This window comes from Puma concolor, chromosome D1 (genome assembly GCF_028749965.1).
Source record: "Puma concolor isolate L17-30 chromosome D1, mPumCon1.1.hap2, whole genome shotgun sequence".
NCBI classification, from domain to species: domain Eukaryota; kingdom Metazoa; phylum Chordata; class Mammalia; order Carnivora; family Felidae; genus Puma; species Puma concolor.
The window spans coordinates 1,383,896-1,401,559 of NC_141676.1; the positions used below are offsets into that span (position 1 = coordinate 1,383,896).

Consider the following 17,664-nt stretch of genomic DNA (forward strand, 5'->3'; position numbering starts at 1 on the left):
GCTCGTTCAAGGGTTTATTGGACGGGTTGGGGCTCAGGGGCGGCGGGCTCCGGGCGCCCTCTAGTTGCAGTAATGCTCCAGCTGGTACAGCGAGCAGACACTGGCACAGCATTGCTCCACGATGCCCCGCTTCTGCAGGGGCGCCTCCAGGGCCGAGGGCTGCAGGCCGCCCGCGCCAGGCGCCTCCCCCAGCTCCGCGTCCTTCCCTGCGGGACAGCAAGGCGGACGGCCGCTCAGGGACAGACCGAGCCTCCCGCCCGCCTGCCCGCGCGACGGCCGTGGGGCGCCCACCCCGCCGCAGGCTCCCGGGCCGCAGGGCAGGGCCAGGGCAGGAGCCCACACGGGGGCCCTTGGTGCCCGACGATGGCCTTTCGGGATGTGACCAGGGGAAATGTGGTTTTTCTTTTTTAAAACTCCGGCCCGATTCTCCCGGGGCGCCAGGCGGGAAGCCGGGGTGGGGTTAGCGGGGGCAGCGGGGGCTCACCCTGAAGGTCCTCCGCCTCCCGGCGGGCCTTGGGCGTGTAGAAGAAGCCACGCTCCCCGCACACCAGGTACAGCGCCTCCACCAGGTGGGAGCCGCACAGGTGCTGGTTGACGAAGGCTCGGGTCGGGGCAGGGGTCCAGAGGGACAGCAACGCCAGCAGGGGCAGGAGGCGCGTCCACAGGGCCATGGCGGGGGACAGTGACCTGGGGGATGGGCACGGTTGAGGCCGGCGAGGGGCACGCGCCACACCCAGGACCCCCGCCCTGCGCTCGCCCCCCAGATGCTCTGTGCTGGGAGCCCTCGTCCTCCCGCCGGCTCGAGAGCCCGGGCCCGGGGCCCCGACACCCTGGACTCAGCTGACGGAGAGCCCGTGGGGACAGACCTGCTTGCCGTCCGTGTCAGGGTGCAGGTGGTCCCGGTGGGGGCTGCTGGCTGCTGGGCCCTGCTGGCTTTATAGCTCCCGACCCCACCGCCTGGCCCATCGGGCCCCCCCCCCCCCCCCCCCCCCCCCCCCCCCCCCCCGGTGACAGTGGCAGATGGCCTGGGGCTGAGGCTGCAATTTCTGGACCATTTCCCCGGTGCTGGGTCCGCGAGAACAGCTCCTTGGTCGTCAGCACCTCTCAGGCCACGGGGTCATTAGAGTCTTAACGAGGGGCCTGATGGCTGCTCACAGCTGGGGGCCAACGTCTCCCCAGGAGCAGAGCCCCACCCAGGCCTCGCCTGAGCCACATTTTCCACATTAGTCCAGGGGAGTGGGGGCCCCCGGGGAGGGGGATTCTGCCTGGACCCTGGGCCCGTGCCACAGTTTCCAGTCTTCCTCCTGGGCCCCTTGGGTGGTGCATGGGGGAATATCCCCTCCCTGCTCACGGCCCTACCCCTACCTCAGCATAGAAGCCTCGCTGAGACCCACCCCCACCCCCAGCACCCTGGGGTGCCGCAGGGAGAGTTGAGCTTGGGGACCAGCCACCGTGTGGACTCTGGGGCTAGGCCTCTGTGTGGGGCCCCACATGACCCACCCACGTATCCTCTGGATGCCCACCCCTGTTTCTGGAGCCCCTGCCCGTCTCCCCCATGCTGACCCTTTTCAGACCATCAGCCCCATTGGCCGCCACACGGTTTGGGTCCCTTGGTGCTCCCCAGCCCCCCGGACAGGACTAGGAGGCAGGCCAGGACCCTCTCCCCTCCCCCTGCCACCTGCAACCCTCTCTGGGCACCCCAGAGTCTGTGGGCCCTTTCCAGCTGAGAAAGGAGCTCAGCCTGCCTCCTCCTCTTGCCTCAGACCAAAGGGACAGGAGGGGTGGGGATGTCCTGCACCCACCCGCACCCCCAGCATGGACCCCACTCTCCAGCCTGGGAAATACCGAGACCCCCTGCCCAGGACGTCCTGCTGTGCACTCCTGGAGCAGCCACGGGACCATGAAGGGGCTGGCCACCTGCTCCGAGCTCAGCCCCGCCCCCCATGCGGGACTCTCTGCAGGCTGGATGCCCGCTCTCACGGGCACCTTCCCCACTGCCACTTCTGCCCAGGCCATGCTGAGTCGGTGCCCGCTATGACCCCCAAGGCCGCCACACAGCAGGGAAGGTGGGGGGGGGGTCTCTTGAGAGGACTATGCAGGACAGGGGGTGGGTGGAGCTAAAGCCAGGTGAGAGGGCACAGCCCAGGGGCCGGTAGGGCTGGAGGGGGCCGGGGCTGGCCCTCAGCCCTTCCCCAGGGCTCACGGCCGTCAGAAATGGCCCCACTGGGGTAAGGGAGACCTGGGCACAGACAAGGTGCTTAAGCCACAGATGAGGGACGGACAGACCCCCACGGAGGGCTTGGGGCAGAGGGCTTTGCCTCGAGGCCTTTGACAGATGAGTCGGGGTTTGCCAGGCCTGCCGTCCTGAGAGCTCAAAGCCAGGGAGGGCCCTGGAGGTGTGTGGTGGTGAGTGGCCGCCAGGAGTGAGTAGGGCCTGGGGAGACTGGCTGGTGTCTCCCGGGAAGCCCCCAGGCCGCTCTCTCCAAGGACCAGGGGTAGGAGTGGGAGGGGTCACCCTGGGCTGGGCCAGCCGTGGGGAATGCTGGGGGTCCGAGCCGGAAGGTCATGTCCAGACCCCTCGAGTGAGCGGAGGGGCAACTTGCAGAGCTTGGAATCCAGCCCCAGGCGCGTTGCCGGGGATGCAGGCCCAGAGAGGTCATCTGGGAAGCAGCTCAACTGAGCACTCCGTCAACATACATTCTGGGGACAATTCCCAGGCCCTGCTCTGTGGGGGTGGGGCCCCTGTCCTCCTCCTAGGGGGGACACGAAGCTTGTGGCAAAGGCCCGGCCTGCAGGCCTGCCTCGGACAGCGCACCCCCCCCCCCCCACCCAACGACCTCACAGCTGTGAGCCCTGCCCCCACCCCAGGGACCGCCCCCCCGGCCCCGCCCCCATGCTGCCACAGTGCTGAGATGAAGAGGCTCAGCCAGGACCCCCTCGGCCCTCCCGAGCTGCCGGGGCGGGGTGGGGGGGGGAGGGGGGGATGCTCAGCACAGGCTGGTCTTCTGGGGTGAGCCGGGCATCCAGGCACAGAGGGGTCTCCTGCCTGGCCTGGGCTGCCTGGCGAGGTCTCGGAGGAGGCAGAGTACAGAGGTGAAACCCTAGAGCAAGGCCAGGAGCAGGGTGTGAGGTCCCCAGCACACTGTCACGGCCCCGGAGCCCAGCACTCAGACGTGGAGGCCGGGGAGGTGCTCAGAGGGGTTCTCTCCTTTATTGAGATCGGGAGCGGGCAGCGCGCAGCGTCACTGGCGGGACAAGGACGCCCGCAGGCCGAGCGGGGAAGCAGTGGGGCGGGGGTCAGCGGGGTGCCCTCCAGCAGGGACGGTCTCCAGCGGGCTCTGGGGCTGCCCGGGGACCCAGCCCCTCGCTTGGGCAGGGGCCGGGGGAGGCGGGGGAAGGGTCTCTCCCGCCGTACTAGCCGATGGCGCTCAGCGCATGGGTGAGGGTGTGCAGCTCGTCTTGGACGCCCTGCAGGGAGCGCCGGATGGCATGGGGACTGTCCAGCACGTCGATGGCCAGCGTGTACGGGTCAAACTTCACGGAGAAGGGGCGCTGGATGCGGGAAGCATAGTTCCTAGGGAGGGCAGTGGGTATGGACCCCGGGTCACCTGGCGGGGACTCAGGGGACCCTGGGGAGACGGGGAGGAGCAGGGGCAGAGTCTGCAGCCTCCAGGAGACGGCCTCCTTCACCCCTGCAGGGCGAGAGCTGCCTGCACCCCCCAAAACTCTCCGCGTGGCCAACTGCTCAGACAAGATGGGGGACCGAGCCTACTGCAGGGGGAGGGGCAGGGGAGGGACAGGCCTGTTCCAGGCAGATCTCTGCCGGACCCCCATCCCTCCCCACACCTCCTCCAGGCGGCCTTCCCCGGGCCGTGTGCTATGCAGAGCCCCAGTTCTGTTGCTTGTCCTATGCTTGCTTCTGGGATCCAGCCCTCCCCCCACCTCCACTCTGAACACACCGCCCCTGGGCCTCAGTTTCCCCGACTCGAAAATAAGACCCTCTCCAAGGATGAGCAGGTGGGACGCATCTCAGGCTTTGCCCTCTTGCCCAGACGCCAGTGCTCACGTGCCCTCAGCCCCCCTCCCCGGAAGTGCCTGCTCCCTCCAGGCCCCCCAGGCTTTCCACACCGGCCTTCAGCTGCCCCTGTCCCTCTCCTCTGTCCCACCCCGTGGCACCAGCTGCTTAGAGGCTGGGAAGGACCCCGCACATCCTTCTTACAAAGGTCACACTCTGCCTCCCAACACGTGGCCTTGACCTGGCCACCAGCAGTTCTCCCCCTCCCTGGACTTTTTGGTTGGGGGTCCTACTGTGGGAAGGGTGTGCACAGTGGGTTCACAGGCCCGGGCCTGCTGCAGGCTCGCCCTGTCTGGGGGCACCTGGGGGGCCTGGGCACCTGAGTTTGTCCTTGGCGTCGCTGAAACTCTCGGACACGAAGTAGACGGGCTGGTAAGTCTGGTCCTGGTAAGGCTGTACGGCTGCAGCATCCGGGTCGAAGGCCCGGATCTCGGGCTCCTCAGACAGAGAGTGCTGGGGGGAGGCCGCAGGGTCACGGGCCCCCCCACCCTGGCCCGCCACGTCCCCCTCCCCGGGGGGTCCTCCCAAGGCCTGGAGGCCATGTGGGTGGGGCAGGGTCCCCCGGTGGGGTGGCCTCACCAGGAGCTCCCCGTAGGAGGACAGCAGTCCAGCACCGTAGGCCTTCACCTCCCCATTCTGCTTGCACAGCCCGAACTCCACCGTGAACCAGTACAGCTGGCGGGACGGGCACAGCGTCGGCAGAGGCAGCCGCTGCCCACACCGTGGCCCACCTACCCTCGGGCCTGGGGCACCCCCCACCCAGGGCAGAGCCCGGCCAGACTCTGGCGAGGTTACAGCGTAAAGGTGACACTCCCCGGACAGAAGTGGGGGCCCAGGCCCAGGTGGGGGGGCCCTGCCCTGAAGCCAGGCACCCTGGGGCCAGCCCCCCAAGGCCCTGCAGGGGAAGGCGCCCACCGTGGACAGCTTCTCAATCTCCTCGTCGGAAGCCCCCAGGGACGCGAGCCCGATGTCCTGTGGAGGAAAGGGAGGCTGAGAGGGGAGAGGCTCGGCCCAACACTGCGCGGGCGCCTGCGTGGGGCGAGGACACCCCAGGGGCCTCCTGGACACCAGCTGGGACACAAGTACCCTCTGGGGATTCGGGGACCCTCCCAGGATCCGGGGAGCCTCCTGGAATGGGGCATCTTCCCAAGATGCAAAGGTCCTCCAGGTATACAGGGCCCCTCCCAAGATGGAGAGGACCCCATAGGTATGCAGATGTGGGGGGGCCCTCCTGGGATGCAGGGACCCTCCCAGGATCAATCGAGGGCCCAAGACGTCTCTTCAGGAAGCAGCCAGCAGGTGGCAGCACAGGCCGTGGGAATCCGCCCACCGGCCCGCTGCGCCAGGCCCGCCAACGCCTCCTCGTTTTTATAAGCGGTCTGCCCAGAACAGGTCTAAGTGCAGCCAGTGCGGCTCAACCACCCCTCTCTTCCAGGACGATGCCTCTCCCTGAAGCCTCATGGGCCCAAGCGGGCACCGTCCAGCCACAGGGGGACTCGGGCAGGGCGCTGAGGCTCAGGCAGCACGCACCCCAGCCCTCAGCCCGGCGGGTCCCCGGCCTGGGGCCTGGGGCACAAACCTGGGAGAACTGAGCGAAGGTGCGGTCGGCCAGCATGGGCACGTGCCCCAGCAGCTCGTGGCAGCAGTCCCTGTGGGGGTGGGGAGAGGGGCGGTGCTGGGGGGAAGGGCGTCCAGGGGCCCGGCTTCCCGCCCCCGGCCCCCTCCCTCTCTGCCGGCCCCGCGTGGGGAGGCTGGGCGGCAGGGGCAGGGCCCGGTGCAGGTGCACACTCACGGCTCCGGGGAGTGCATGGGCGAGGAGGCGTGTCGGATGTACTGGGTGCACTGGAACACTCGGAAGGCCAGGCTGGCCAGGAAGTCCCGGGCGGACAGCAGGCCGGCCACGGGCCGCAGCTGGAAGCCTGTCCGCTCTGCAAGGACCCTGGCCGGTCAGGGCGCCTGGCAGGGTGGGGGCCTCCCTCCTCCGCGCCTCTCCCCGCGGCCCGCGCACCCTTCAGGAAGCGGGACACGTCTTCCAGCTGAGGGATGCTGTCCTCCCGGTACCCACTGAAACGCTCCAGCAGCTGGAAAGCCTCCAGGTATTCCCGGCAGGCGTGAGTGACGTAGAGGCCCTTGAGGGTGGTGTAGACCTCCTTCCTGCAGGCGGGGGTCTCAGGCGGGGGTCTCAGGCCTGGCTGTGGTGCCCCACGTCCCCAGGCAGCCAGGCCTGCCCCCGACCTGGATGCCAGCCCCTCCCCTCCTGACTGTGCTCTGCCTTCGGCAGGCTCCACGGTGGGGGCGGGGGGGGGGTCCCCACTCCAGGCCTCTCGCTGGACCCTGGAGACCCCGGCCACTGGGAGGGGCCTTTGCCCACAGCTGTGGGGGGTTCCAAGGGACAGAGGCCGTGGGGACAGCCTGACCCACCACCAGCCTGTCCCTCTAGACCGACAATCAGGGCCTTGGGAAGTCCTTTCCCCACCTGGCCATCACACGTGGGGACTTGGGGGGGTCTTCCCCTGGCCCTCCTTGCCCCTCCACCCTGGGATGGGCACCGGGGTCTTACCAGGTGGCGATCTCCTCGGCCGTGTACTCCACACGGGGAATGGGGTCGCCACTGCAGAGGGGGGTGTGCAGTCAGCGGGGCCGCCTCGGGGGCGTGTGGGGAGGTCAACGGGGCCCCCTCGCGAAGGGCGTGTGGAGAGCAGACAGGAGGGGCTTGGGGCTGGACGCCCAGCTGGCCGTGTGGCCTCAGCGAGCTGCCTGGTTTCCTCGACGTGACTTGGGGGCCCAGGCCAGTGACCACAGTGACAGTGTTGGTCAAAGACACAAAGACACCCCTCCCCCAGCGTGCCAGTGTGAGGCTACAGGACAGGGTCTGGGTCCCTGGGGTTGAGGCCCCAGGGGTCCTTACTGCTTGTACTGGAAGGCTATCTCGGCGATCAGCTTCCTGCGATGCCGGTACGCCTGGTCGGAGAAACCCTGCCCGCACAGCGGACGCGCTCAGGAGGCGGCCCGCCGCCCCGCCCCACCTGACCCCTCCCTCCCTGCCACCGCCTCCTCCCACCTGCTGCCCCGCCTCTCCCCACCCACTGCACCCTCCAGCCCAGCCGGGCCCCTCCCCACCAGTCACCCCTCTCCCTGCCCACCGACCCCCCCCAGCTCGCTGGCCCCCTTCTCTGCTCACCACCCCTCCCTGCCCACCAGCCCCGCTATGGCCGAGGCACCGGAAGGTGCCTGGCGGCTGCTCTTAGCCAGGCCTCGGTGGTTTGGCCAGGAGCTGGGCAGCAGACAGGCTCCCCATCCAGGGTCGGCCTGGGGCCCACACCCACCACCTTGGCCACGAGTATGGGGACACAGGAGGCCCCGGGAGGCGGCAGCTCACCGGGTGACCCAAGTCCAGGTCAGGGTCAAACTTGGTGACCAGGTGGTGGCACTTGTCCAGCTCGGAAACTTTCCTTGGGAACCAGAAGACTTCGAGGAGGACGGAAGGGACACAGGCCTGTGTGAGCGTCGGGCCTCCCCCGGGGCTTTCTCGGGGGTCCCAGAGGGGCAGGAGGCCCGAGCCAGCGGGGAGGGGGGTTCCCCCAGGCCGCACGTGCGGTCACCTCAGGGGTCCCCTGCGGGAGCTTCTCTGCCCCCATATCGAGGTCACGGGTAGCCCTCAAGGGCAGTGGAAGCAGCCTTACCCTTGTTCTCCCTGGCGCCCCGCACGTCCTCAGCCACCCGGCGCACGGAGCTGAGCAGGGCGGGCAGGTCCGCCCTGGGCACCTCACAGCACACAAAGTATTCCAGGTGGGGGCCCCCTGCGCGCGGCCTCTGGGCCGGCCGGGTCTCCAGGTGCCGGATTTGGGCCTCAAACGTCTTAGGGAACAAGGGAGAGAGAGATGGAGAGAGAGACAGAGACGGGGAGAGACAGAGATATGGAGAGAGACCGAGAGAGAGACGGGGAGAGACAGACACAGGAAGGGAGAGGAAGGCGGAGAGGGGAAGGAGGAACCGCCCCGGGCTCTGCCCGCAGGCCCCGCCTAGACCTTTGCCGCCAGTGATGCCCATGCTGTGCTCCACACTGAGGTCGGACACGCGGCCTGGGCCGAGCCTGTGGCTGGGGAATTGCATTTTGACCAGTGTGTGTAATGGGAGTCGTCACCGCGGCCCCTTAACCCAGTGTTGTGGGTGACGTGATGTGTCCCTCGGCCACACCCAAGCAGCCTGAGTCCCCAGCCGCTGGTCAGAAGGTCCCGCCATCCCTGGTGGTCTCATCTGGGCCCACTGGCCACCGGCCGCACCCAGGGGCTGGGGGGGGGGGGCCTAGATCCCACTGTGACCAGACCAGGAGGCTCAGCCCCCCTCTCGGACTAAGCCCGCTGAGAGCCTGGGGGTCTGGCAGGAAGGCTTGCTCACCACCGCCACCTCCCGTTGCCCAGCAACGAGGGCACACGGGTCTCGACGGGCCCTCAGGCCACACGGCGTCCAGGAGCTGGAACAGGCCAGCTGTAATATCATTTGGGCGCTTCTGCCAAGGGCCAGCGTCCCGCCCGGCCTGCTGTGGTCACAGCACCTGATGCAATCGGCTGTCACGTTAGCCGAAGCCCATCAGGGGCAGGCTATGAGGGGACCCTACTGTCCAGGCCGCCCTGCCATGAGCCACACCCGCTCACCCCATGTGTGAGGGGATGGGGGCGGGGCTGGGAGGGGCAGCGGGGCTTGGTGGCCTCAGCCCAAGGGCTCAGGCTCAGGGAGTTCCTGAGATCATGGGGGGTACCGTGAGGGCCACGGGGTCTCCAGAGCTCTGGGGGAGCAAAGCCCCCTCTCCCCCCTGCCCTCAGTGGCCTGGGCAGCCGGGGCTGGCCCCTGAAACAGCCAGGTCCGCACCAGCCACACTGGTCACACCAGTCACCTGCTGCCCTCACCTCGAACGCCTTCACGGCCCGGGACAGTGAGGCTTTGGCGCCCCGCAGGGTGAAGATCAAGTTGAGCGTGGCCTTTCCATCCTTCTCCTTGAACACTGTGGTCTCCAGGGGGTCCCCGGGCTCCGAGGAGGCGGCCCCCGCGGCCTCTGCCTTCTCTCGCTCCTTGCGAGCGTCCTCGATGAGGCTCTGCCGTCGCCCGATGAAGCGCGGGGACTACGGGCAGAGAGCGCGCCAGCTCCCCCTGCCCTCGGGCCACCCCCCTGCCCTCGGGCCACCCCCGGTCCCAGGCTCTGACCCACGGTGCCACAGCACAGGCTGTGCACTTGGGAGGGACCGGCAGGCCAGGCCTCGCCTATGTCCCCACCGGATGGTGGAGGGGGGGTGGGGGGGGCAGCCAGGAAGATGAGTGGCCACAGAGTGGCAAGAGGATGAGCCCATGGCACCCCCAGGCAGCCTTGCCTCTGTCCCCAGGCCCTAACGGGATGAGGCGACAGGAGGTGTGACTCCGGACCCTGAGGTAGACAGCGGCCAGAGCACTGGGGAGGGCAGGGAAGTGACGTCTGGCTCCTGGGAGGCCCCCCCAGGCCAGCCCCTCGGAATGACCTCTCCTTAGGGTCCCCTCCTGGCCCTTCCCCACAGCACAGGGACACGTGGCCAAAGTTAGCCCTTCGTCTGGACCCAGGTGCCCGGGGCCGCAGCCTGTCCCCAAGACCAGAGCCCCCAGGCCTGCGTGGGGGAGGAGCTGCATGTCTGGGGCTCATCCCTTGGACCTGAACTTCCAGGAAGGTTCTGGTGGTGGTAAGGGTGCAGGAGAAGCCCCTCGAGAGTCCCCACTTGACCTCGGGGGGATGGACAGAACTGGGGGGGCTGGGGGTGTCCCCGGGCCTCCCTGGGTGGGGAGGCCATCTCACTGAGAACCCGGGCAAGGGGCGGGGGGAGGGGGTGCAGTGGCCGCCTGCAAATCACGTTTCCAGAACCCAAAGCCATTTTCCTTAAAGGTCGAAACACGAAAGCCTATTTGAAACATTGGGGGAGCTGACTGTTCTGAGACATCCCTGAAGGCCCCTCTTCCGGGCTGAGAGGGTCCTGGAGGTACTGGCCCGGTGAGAATCCCCAGTACAGACCTCTCGAACTCAGGGGGCCCTCGGGTGGTGGCTGACGCCTTGGGGACCATCCTGGTGGCCAGGGGGGCCCGGGGTTGCTGGCAGGGGAGGTGGGATTCAGGACAGGAGGTCACACGCGGGCACAGACACGTGGCTGGGGGACGGGTGACATGGCAGATGGAAATCGCCCTGGAGCCCCGACCACCCTGGGGCTCGGAACCGGGGTCCGTGCCTGTTGGCCCAGCACCTCCCACCATGAGCCACCGCCAGGGCCCGGGACACGGTCACATGCGCACCACGCCTGGGGCCACAGCTTTGTGGGCACCCTGAGTCTGAGGCCCCTGCCGGCCTTCGGGGGACACGCCTGCGCTTCCGGCCCGTTCCGGCCTCTTACCATGATGGCTTCGGCCTGCTTGGCGTCCAGCTCGGAGACGGCCCTGCGGAAGCCCTTGGCCTGCGGCGAGGCGGCGTTGGGAGTGGGCATGGTGCGGGCGTCCGTCCGGGGCTCACCTCCACGGCCCTCCGCCAGGCGGCCTCTTATAGGCCGAGCTGACGTCAAGGCCCCTGTGGGCCCCCCACCTCCCACCTCCTCGCCTCCCCTCCTGCCGCCTGAGGGAGGCGGTGGGCGGGAGCCGAGTCGCGCAGGAGAAAGGGCTCTGTCCCATTAAATCTAATTGCGTCCCTGCCGCAGGCACCCGGCAGGGCAGCGGCCCGCGCTCTGAATCATCTCGGCTCCGGCGGGAGGGCTCTGCAGGGCTGGGGACAGCTGGGGCCCCCTTAGCTCCACACGCCCAGTGGGGGGACTGGCTGGTACACAGGGAGGTGCCATTCCAGGCCCCCCAAGAGCACCCGTGACACGAAACCCCGCACCTCGGTGGCAGGTGGCCCAGAAACCCCCAAGACAAGAAATCCGGACCTAAACCTCAGAAGGATGTCGGGAGGCAATCTGCTTTTCCCGAAGATTCTTCACCAAATTTCCCAACAGGGTCCCACCAGGAGTCTCATCTGTCCCTTGTCCCAGGTCCCTGTGGCCAGATCCCCAGGCACCGCCAGTGATACCTGGAGTGTTCCAGAAAGGCCCATCCCTCCAGTGTCAGGACACTGGGAAGCCGGGTGAGGGAAGTCTGTATCGATTGCCCCGTGGTTTCTGTGGCCTGTCCCCCCCGGCCTGCAGCCCACCCTCTCACGGCCCACTGCTCCCTCCCCATCACAGGTGCCACCATCCTGGAGACCAGGGGACAGGAGGGCACCTCTCTGCAGCTGCGGTCCGGCGTGAGTCCCACGACATCAACGTGCCGGGACGGCGGCCTCCCTTGGCCCTGGGCGTTGTGGGCTCAGCAGGGAGGGTCTAGACCACAGCCCACCTAGAAGGGCGGGGTGGAGGGAGAGGAGCCCCCCCCCCCCCCGCCCCGGGAGGCCACTGCCCGGCCACTCCCTTCCAGAGACAGTGCACTGGAGGTGGGTGGTCCAGGCAGACTTACTTCCTAGACTCCCCTCCTGACGTCTACAGTCCACCCCCCCGCTGGTCACCTCCGCCTCAGCCCAGGACCCACCCACTCTTCATCACAGTGGCCGGCCGCCCCCTCTCCTCCAGGCCCGTTCCCCGCACTGGTCTGACCTTGTCATTCTCTTGCTTCACAACTGTCTGTGGCTCCCCACCACCCCCTCAAGGCAGCCTGAAGCCTCAGTCAGTGTGAAGAGAAATGCCTGCTCCCACCACCCCCGCTGGTCTTCTCAGCCTGGGCCAGTCCCACTTCCTGCTCCAGGAGGGCGTGGGGCTCCACGATGCCCAGCTTGAAACACTCACCCCCTTCTTCTTCCGGCGAGCTCCTACACATCCCACAAAGCCCAGCTCAGCCACCATTCATCCTGCGACGGCCATGCTTTCTTGCCTCTGGTATTAACCTCCCTCCTCTGCTCTCCTCCTGGCTCATGCCTCCTGCTCTACAAACACCCTGAGGGCAGGAAGCCCACCAGCTTGGCCCCACTGCGTCTCCTGGAACCTGGTGTAGGCCCCCACCTGTCTCGTCTCCTAGCCTCTGGGCTCAAGGACACATCTCAGTGGCCTCTGCTTCTAACGCCCGGCCCAGAGGAGGCCTTTCCACAGGGGGTGGACACAGGCCCTGGATGGCAGTGGAAGAATTTGCCCCGAGACCCTAGCAGTGAGGGCGGGAGTCAGGCTCCACCCCAGGGTGCAGGCTTCCGTGGCTGCGCCTGAGCCCCCAGGGTCCCACCCGGCATCCAGGCCTCCTGAAACCCTGGGCAGGCTCCCTGCCGCCAGGAGGCCCCCCAGGGCTCTCATCTGCCCCCTCTGGGGTGGGCTGCTAGGGACCCTTTAGTGATGTGGTCCAGGCCCGTCCGTTTGCCCAGGGGGCGCGGGCAGGGGTTAAATACCGCGCAAGAGGCGTGCGGACCTTTGCTGAGTGTGGATTTGACCTTTCGGCAAATGTCTTCCGCTGACACAAATATTGTTTTTTAATTCCTTCGCCTACCTGAGCCAGCGGGGGCCCGCATGCCAGTTCTCTGTGGGGGCTGAGCTTTCCACATCCTTCCCTGGGGCCAGGTGGCCGTGGGCAGAGGGCAGAAGCCCATGGACACCCTCCTGCTCTGGCCTCCAGCTACACCTGACTAGGTGTCTGTCTGTGTGCATGTCGGCCCGTCCTGGGAAGCCTGTCCCACACAGCCGCCCTCCGGGGCTGGCTGGCCATGCTGGGCCCGGTCTGGGCCCCTCCTCCATGCCCCCAGGTCCACACCGGCCAATGCTTCTTTCCTGACTCAGCACCTAGTGTTTTCCGGCCTGACCATGGGTCCCCCTGCCTCCGGGGCCTCCCAGACTCAAGCCTTCAGAGGGTGATCTGGAGCTCCTGCTGGCAGACCGTTGAGGAGTCTGTAGACCCATTCTGCAGAGGGGACACTGAGGCCCCAGGCGCGTGATTTCTCTGGTCCTGCAGCGTCTTGAGCCCGGGATTCCCAGCTCCCAAGACACCGTCCTTTCAGGGATTCCGTGGTGTCGGTCCCCAGGCCACAGAGCAGGAATCAAAAGGGCAGACAGAGACCACCCGTCCCCGCCCCAGGGACAGAGGGCAGGGCTTCGAACACTGCAGAGGCGGTGGGCACAGGAGAGGGCATGGGGCCCTGCTGACCAGACAGCCCTGAGCCAATATTCCCTCTGGAAGCCACCTCTTTGTGCCTGGGCCTCCGGAGGACTTCATAGCCCATAATGACAGGGTGCCGCCCCCTGGCATCGACCGGGGGCCTGGCGTGGGGCAGGGGCATTCAATCTCGGCTCCGTGGCCACGCCCCTGGGCACACCGCGGGGCCCCCTGGGGGACCCCCGCCCTTCCTCTCCTCCCCAGACCACAGGCCGGACATGAGCTGTGGAGGGAAACCGAGGTGGCACCCCTTCTGGGGGTCCTTGCCCTGTCGCCCCACCGTGGAAAACCACATGCACACAGCCTGAGGCTCGTGCTCTCCAGAAATCTGGAGGTCGAGGGCTGCTTCCACGGCGAGAGCAGCAAGAAGGGCTTTGTCAGGGGTGTCACCTGCGTCCGGGAAAGGTGCACAGCTGTCTCTCTCTCTCTCTCTCTCTCTCTCACACACACACACACACACACACACACACACACACACAGCCCCGGGACCCAGGGCGTCCATGACTCCAGAGAAGCCTTGTCCAGACCCCTGAGGCTGGGACCAGTGTCCTGCTCACGGGCCTTCATGGGCACACACACGTCCCGCTGAGGATCTGGGGGACACTCAGTCCACGCCTGGGCCCTGGGGTCCTCGGGGGCTGCTGGGGCCAGTGAAGCCTGTGTCCCCCACCTCCTGCCCGGGGCGGCTGCGTAGGCCCTGATGTGCGACCCAGCCCGTGGAGGACAGAGGCCCAGCCCCGGCCGCCTGCCTCTGGCCTCGCCCAGGCCCCTGCGTCTGGAGACGGGCAGGGAGGGAGTCGCCCACCTTCCCCCAAGCTGCAAGAAGACCCAAGATGCCCTGTCACACGGCCCATCAGAGCTGAAATGTCAGAGCAATTAGCCCTAACGAGGCCATCGGATGGAGCTGAGCAGCTGGGCGGGCGGGTGCGGGGAGCGTATGGCAGCCCGGACCCAGAGCCGGCGCCCCACGGGTCGATCCGACGCACTCAGGATAATTGGGCACTTGGAAGTCAGACCTGGAGGAGGAGACGTGAGTGGAACAGGACGTCTCCCGCGCCCCGCCCCCTCCTGGGGCCGCCTGGCTCCCTTCCCCTTGCCAAGTCCCGCCAGGCCCTCAGGCCCAATGTCTGTGCCTCCTCCTCCAGGAAGACCTCCTTGCTGGCAACCCACCTTTGTGGGGGTGGGAAAGGGGATCCTGGCTCGGCCCCTGGTCCCATCCACACGGGGACGAGGAGCACCAGCTTCCACTGACACCAGGGATCGGTGCCCTCGAGCCTCTGGAAAAGCTCTCCACGCCTTCCCGAAGGTCCCCCTCCAAGGTCCGTCCCACGGGGGACTGGGGCTGGGGCAGCTCGGGCTGGGCTTCTGCTGGCACGGAAGAGAGGGCACGACCCAGATGTGGTCCAGACCCAGACCCCGCAAGAAGGAGGGAGGCAGTGCCTGCAGGATTTGCGAAGGCCGAGGGGACTGGGCGGTGGTGTTCCTTCCAGGCGACCGAGGGCCCTGTGGGGGCAGAGGCAGGGAGGGGGTGGGGGAGGGGAGGGTCACAGAGGCCTCAGAGTCAGACAGCCTCGGGCGGCAAGGGGTCTCTGCAGCCCCTGATGACCGGCCGTTCCCCCTGGGAGGAGGGGCAGTGTCTCCCGACCCGCAGAGCACCCCGACTTTCATGGCACCCCCTTACGCTCACGCGCGTTCGAGGACAGGATGCTGGCCTCACATCGGGCTCCAGCCCCGTCACCTGGAGGTCCAAACGGGACATGAAGATGCAGGGGCCTGGAGACGCTGGCCCCTGGCTGTGCGTGCAGCCTGTGGTCAGGGCTCAGCTGTGCCTTTACTCGTCTGTGTGTCAGTGTGCACACGTGCGCGTGCGTGCCCGTGTGCTCACGTGTGCACTTGGAGGGCAGCCGGGCCTTGGAAGCCCTGACCAGCCGTGGTGGGTGATCCACAGGGGGGTTCCCGGCTCCACGGCCCTCCAGACCCTCACTCTGCCACGGCCGAGGCCCTGGGTTCCCGCCAGGTGCTCTTGGTCCCCTGGGGTCCATGCCCATCGTCCCCAGGCACCCCCCACCCCGCCCCCACCCCTGCGGTGACTCAGCCTGCCCGGCCCCTCCCCCGCCCCTCCCGCTGGCTCTCAATCGCTGACAAATTAGCCCCTGAAGTGCAGGAAGAGGACAGCTCCCTTGTCATTAGTCACTCACTCACGCAGCTGCACTTTGACAGCCATCAGATACAATTGCAGGGCCGGGTGGCCCCCAGCCCCCGCGTCCCCGCCACCCGCCCCATCCACGGCCCCGCAGCTCCGGGCCTGGCGGTGAGAACTGCCTGGTCCCTCGTCCCTGCCGCTCCGACGGGGGGGGGGGGGGGGGGGCCGGCTCTGGGCGCCCCTCCCCTTCACTGTCACCTGCAAGGCTCCGGCTGCATTAGCAGAGGCGCGGTGGCCGGGAGGGGACGGCGTGCTCTGCTCTGATGCTAGACCTCAGACCAGCCAGTGTGGCTTCCTCGAGGCCTCCCTGGGCTCTGCCTGGCCTCCAGGGCGCCCCCCAGCGGGGCCTGTCCACCTACATCCCGGGGCCACAGGTGCCTCAACAGTGCTCCCCGCACCCTCCTTCGGGCAGTGGGCTGGCGGCCAGGGCTGCCTCCGAGTCCTGACCCATCCGCCCGCTCTCACCACCGGCCTTCCTGTGGGGCCGCTGGGCTCATGCCTGCTGTCTGTCTTGTTTCAGGGAGGTGGGGGGAGGGGGCTGCTCCGAGGTCCCCCTCGGTCCCCACACAGACATTTTGGGGATGAGGCCTCGGTGGCCATTCCCACCCCTGGGGGAACGACAGGTCCCGGCCCTCGAGCTGCAGGAGACGCGGTGTTTTCCCTCATCTGTCCTCTGGAGAGACATTTTGCTCCCCCTGGCACCAGAGGCCCAGAGCTGGGGACCAGAGCACCGGTTACACGGGAGGCCCGGAGAGGGGTGGCCGGTGCTCCCTCTCCACTGGGGGGGGGCTCCACCGGCCCCGAACCGAGCATGCACACCTGAGGAAACTGAGGCTGAGACAGAACAGGCGGCCTCAAGCACACGGGAGGAGGAGCCCAGTCGCCTGCCCCGGCCGGGGGCGTTCCATGGGCAGCCAGCTCCGGGCCCGACCCGAACGTGCGTCCCCCTCTTGGGCCAAGCTCGGCCTGCCCCTGCTCGGTCTCCCCTCCCCCTGCAGCAGGCATCCTTGCCCCAGGGGCCAGCGGGGCTGAAAACCGAGTCTCGGGCCCCGCGGGGCCCTGGCAGCTGTAATCCTCCCGGCCCGGGTCTCGGGCAGCAGGGGCCGGGGGCACAATGACTTCAGGTGCCTTCGGCTAATCCCGGGGCTCAGAGGAGCCCCCGCCCCCCGCTGACATTTCCAGGCTGCGCGCTGCTGACCCCGCTCGCCGTGATATTTAGACAGGGCTTATCCGCGATTACTTATTTTTGATGACTCCGGGGCCCGGGAGGAGCTCAGCTGACGTGAGCTGGCCCTCCTGGATCCCAAGCTTGTTTTTAATAAACTCGTCCCGGCTGGCCCAGCTCCCTCCGCCACGGGCCACAGCCCCCATGTCCCCCCACCCCCCCCCCCCCGCCCCCAGTTCCGGGGGCTGGACAGAGAGCTTGCCGAGGTTCTCCTGTGGCTGTTGGACGGGGCCTCGGTTCCCACACCAGGGGCAGGTCCCGCGGAGCCACCAAAGCTGAGGTCCCTGACCCCCACCCCCCGTCCCCCGCAGTGGGGGTCAGGAAAGGCCGACCGCTCCATCCACCAGCCTGTTCACACATTCACCCGCTCGCACACCCAACACGCATTTCCTGGGGCGCCCTTTGAAAACGACGGGTCCCTGCTTCGAGAGCCTAGTAATTGACGGAACCTTCCAGGCTTCTGTCTCTTTGTCTTTGTGGGCACATCCGTCCCCTGCTTCCCCAGTCCCTGCGCAGTGGGCCCTGTGTGCCTGTTAAAGAAACAAAGAGAGACGTTCGGCAGGGGGGGTGGTGGTGGCACGCCAGGGTGCTGGGGTGCCCACAGTGTTGGGGTGCACCGTGCCAGCCCTGGCTCCCAGCGGCTGCCCACAGGCCTCACACCTGCTCTGGCCACTGTGCCTTCTCCATCCCGAAGCCCACCCCACCCCCCGGGCAGGGGTGCCCCACAGGCCCCTCGGGACGCCCTCGCTGCCCTCCCACCCCACCCCACCCCCACCACCTGCAACTGTTCTCCATCCCAACTGCAGCTCGTGTTATTGGTTTTGAAAAAATAATTCCTTATTTTTTAAAATCATGGTAAAGTAGACATAACAAAAATTATCATATGTCCATTTTTTTGAATGTTTATTTTTAAGAGAGAGACGGAGACAGGCTGCGAGTGGGGGAGGGGCAGAGAGAGGGAGACACAGAATCTGAAGCCGCTCCAGGCTCTGAGCCGTC

The 17,664-nt window shown here is 67.5% G+C and overlaps 2 protein-coding genes across 2 annotated transcripts; both read right to left on the bottom strand.

Moving 5' to 3' along the window:
• On the bottom strand, positions 1-919 carry INS (insulin). Its single transcript, XM_086676578.1, has 3 exons — positions 867-919; positions 485-687; positions 1-206 (listed from the first exon to the last, which is right to left on the bottom strand). Exons 2-3 carry the CDS (start codon positions 669-671, stop codon positions 61-63), a joined length of 333 nt encoding a protein of 110 aa, XP_086532704.1. The 5' UTR covers positions 672-687; positions 867-919; the 3' UTR covers positions 1-60.
• Positions 920-3,185: 2,266 nt separating this feature from the next.
• On the bottom strand, positions 3,186-10,583 carry TH (tyrosine hydroxylase). Its single transcript, XM_086679332.1, has 13 exons — positions 10,480-10,583; positions 8,983-9,195; positions 7,759-7,933; positions 7,455-7,543; positions 6,984-7,051; positions 6,636-6,686; positions 6,084-6,229; positions 5,868-6,003; positions 5,655-5,724; positions 4,991-5,047; positions 4,655-4,750; positions 4,395-4,528; positions 3,186-3,574 (listed from the first exon to the last, which is right to left on the bottom strand). Exons 1-13 carry the CDS (start codon positions 10,567-10,569, stop codon positions 3,415-3,417), a joined length of 1,485 nt encoding a protein of 494 aa, XP_086535458.1. The 5' UTR covers positions 10,570-10,583; the 3' UTR covers positions 3,186-3,414.
• Positions 10,584-17,664: the final 7,081 nt, after the last annotated feature.

Bases quoted from the DNA above. Each gene is read 5' to 3' on its own strand.
- INS (XM_086676578.1), bottom strand. From the start codon at position 671: ATGGCCCTGTGGACGCGCCTCCTGCCCCTGCTGGCGTTGCTGTCCCTC. The intron at 207-484 runs GTGAGCCCCCGC...GCTGTCCCGCAG, and splicing joins GGAGGCGGAGGACCTTCAGG to GGAAGGACGCGGAGCTGGGG.
- TH (XM_086679332.1), bottom strand. From the start codon at position 10,569: ATGCCCACTCCCAACGCCGCCTCGCCGCAGGCCAAGGGCTTCCGCAGG. The intron at 7,052-7,454 runs GTGAGCTGCCGC...CTGTGCGGGCAG, and splicing joins ACCTGGACTTGGGTCACCCG to GGTTTCTCCGACCAGGCGTA. The intron at 4,751-4,990 runs GTGGGCGCCTTC...CCGTCCCGCCAG, and splicing joins AGATTGAGAAGCTGTCCACG to CTGTACTGGTTCACGGTGGA.